Here is a 2,579-nt window from a genome sequence, read left to right on the forward strand (position 1 = left end):
TGGCGCCCGCCGCCGCCAGCGCCCGCTCCAGCTCGGCCACGGCGCCGCTCTGCCGGCTCAGCAGCCGCTGCAGCCGCTCCTTGTCCGAGCGCATCCCCGCCAGCTCCGCCTGCTGCTTGCTCTCCATCTCCAGCACGCGCAGCTCCAGCACGCTGCGGAGGGCAGCGCTGGCGGCGAGGGGCTCTGCAGCCCCCCTGCCGCTGTGTTCCCATCCCCGTCCCGGGGCACCCGCCTCCCTATCCATGGATGTCCCTGCATCCTACTTGTTCCTGTTCTGCAGCTTGTGGATCTCATTTGTCTGCAGCTGCAGCTGCTTCTCCAGCTTGCTGGTGGACAGGGAGGTCTCCAGCAGCTGCAGCTCAATGCGTGACGTTTGGTTCAGCACCTGTAGCAACGAGGGCAACATCAGCACSAGTCAGCACTATGCACACACCCTGCTGCAACCCACGTGCTGGGGTCTCCTTGCACACCCATGCATGAAACCATGCATGAAACCGTGCATCAATTCATGCACTGAATTCGTGCATGCCTGCCCGTGTAGAGCAGGYGCCGACCTGGGCCTCCACGTCGGTGAGCTTGCGGGTCTGCTGGGCCGTGTGGTTGAGCAGGCTGCTGCCGATCTCCAGCATGGTGGTGGTGCGGTTGTGCGCCGCGGCGCGCTGCAGCTGCGCCGCCTCCGGCCGCACGCTTGCCTGGATGTAGCTCTCCAGCTGCGGGCGGCATGGGGGGACGCGCGGGATCACCGGGGGCTCTCAGCCCGGGCAGCCCCCGGAGCCCGGCGGGGAGGGGAGCGTGGCGGGTGCTTTCCCAGCACCATGGCTCTCGTGGTGCTTTGGAGCCGCCCGTGGGCTGTGCCGTGCGGAGGAGCATCCCGATGCCCGCGGCTCCCGCGCGCCTGGGCCGGGAACGGCGCCTGCTCGCGCTGCCGCCCTGCGCTGTGGCCACCAGCCCCGGCCAGCTGCTGCCCCGCATGGGAAGCCCCCGGAGCTGGGAAGAGGCGGGCAGCAAATGGAGACGAGCTGTGGCTTCCGCTTTCCCAGCCCGCCGGGCCGCGCCGCTCCCAGGGGCTTTGCTATTCCGAGCGCGCCTCGCTGCAAGGCTCCCATCCGGCCGGGCGCCGGGGCGAGGGGCTGGCGCGGGAGCCGGGAAGCGCAGCCTCCCACGCCGCAGCGGGCTGGGAAAGGCGCCCGGCCCTGCGCGGATCCGGGATGAACCCCATCCCAGCACTGGAGCCTCGCGCCCTGGTGAGGCTGGGGAGGGAAGGGGTCTCTGTGCCCTCCGATTCCATCCTGGATGCCGCTTTCCCAGGCAGGATGGCTGCATAGAGCCCCGAATCCTGGCACATCTTGCTGGGATGCAGGAATGCAGGGATCCAAGGTTCTTTGGACAAAAAGCCATGGGCTCCGGGAGCCCCAGAGCAGCGGGTGTCCATGCAAAAGTCCTGCCTGGCACTGGGGGSCCGGAACGAAGCTGGACTGGAATGGGCTTCTCTGGAATTCCTGGCGCTTTTTGGGGGTGAAAGCCCCTCATGCGGCCCCTCGGGGGCAGCGGGGCGCGGGAGCCGGGCCGAGGCCGGGCAGCGCCGGCGGCTCTGCCGCGCTGGCCGCCGGGATTCGCTGCTGTTTACAGCCCAGCGCCGGACCCGAGGGCTCCTCGGAGCCCGGCGTGTTTGCTCAGGCCTGGAGCGCGACCAAAACAAGCCTCCCTGCGCAGCCCCAGCTAAATTAGGAAAACCCAGGCAAGAAAAGAAAGCAACCGAAAGAAAAGAGGCACTACGAGCAGCGGGAGAGCGGGACTGCGGCGCCGGGGTGCAGGGACCCAGGAATGGGGACTCGAGGCATAGGGACCCAGAACGAGGGATCTTGGGATGCAGGGACCCAATGACAGGGGCCCCAGGGTGCAGGGACCCACAGACAGGGATGGTGGCAGCGAAGCCCCCATCCCGGCCCCTGCGTGCGGCCCCAGCTTTGCTCCCTGCACAATATCCGCGGTCCCCGGGGACCCGCTCCCCGGCCCGGAGCTATTCCTGGGTGTGACGCAGGCGGCCGCGGGCGGATGCAGGGTCAGGGAACGGCTCGGAGGGACCACGGAAAGGAAGAGCCGCTTCCTGCACCCTGGTGCAGGGCCCGGGGACCCAGCTGGGACCCCCAGTGCTCTGCAGCGCCCTGTRGTCCCCAGGCCCCAGCTTTGCCCTCAGCCACGTCCGGGAGCCCTTCCCAAGCATCCCGCGATGCGGCCGGAGCCGCTCTSCCCTGCGAGATGCAGAAACGGCTGCACAAAGACGACGCAGAGCCATGCACGAGCCCCACGCAACCCCTAATCACGCTGCGGCACACGAGGCCCCGAGCTCCCAGCCCCACGGGGCTAACAGGGCGAGCGCCGCCGCCCGCAGAGTTTGCAAGTGCCAGGGACTTTCTGCAAAGCCCGGGAGCGGGAGAGCCGGGAAGCCACGGAGCCCCGGCCAAAATGCTCGGGCGGGAGCTGCATCCGAGGCGGGACGCGGCGGCGGCGCAGGGCGCGAAGGGCGCGGGTGCAGCCCTACCTTGAGCAGCCAGCGGGTGCTGTTCTCCAGGACGCGC

General features: G+C 69.2%; 1 protein-coding gene across 1 annotated transcript in view; it reads right to left on the reverse strand.

Moving 5' to 3' along the window:
- The window catches only part of ANGPT4 (angiopoietin 4), a gene marked incomplete at its 5' end in the record, with an annotated part of 4,333 nt that extends 1,755 nt beyond the window's left edge, over window positions 1–2,578 (reverse strand). The window contains 4 exons of the mRNA XM_026041987.1: window positions 7–152; window positions 264–385; window positions 555–710; window positions 2,543–2,578. Coding sequence (XP_025897772.1) covers window positions 7–152; window positions 264–385; window positions 555–710; window positions 2,543–2,578 — 460 coding nt within the window. The remainder of the gene's footprint in view (window positions 1–6; window positions 153–263; window positions 386–554; window positions 711–2,542) is intronic.
- Window position 2,579: the final 1 nt, after the last annotated feature.

The sequence above is a fragment of the Nothoprocta perdicaria genome, unplaced genomic scaffold (assembly GCF_003342845.1).
Source record: "Nothoprocta perdicaria isolate Ctin4 unplaced genomic scaffold, notPer1 scaffold_3, whole genome shotgun sequence".
NCBI classification, from domain to species: Eukaryota; Metazoa; Chordata; class Aves; order Tinamiformes; family Tinamidae; genus Nothoprocta; species Nothoprocta perdicaria.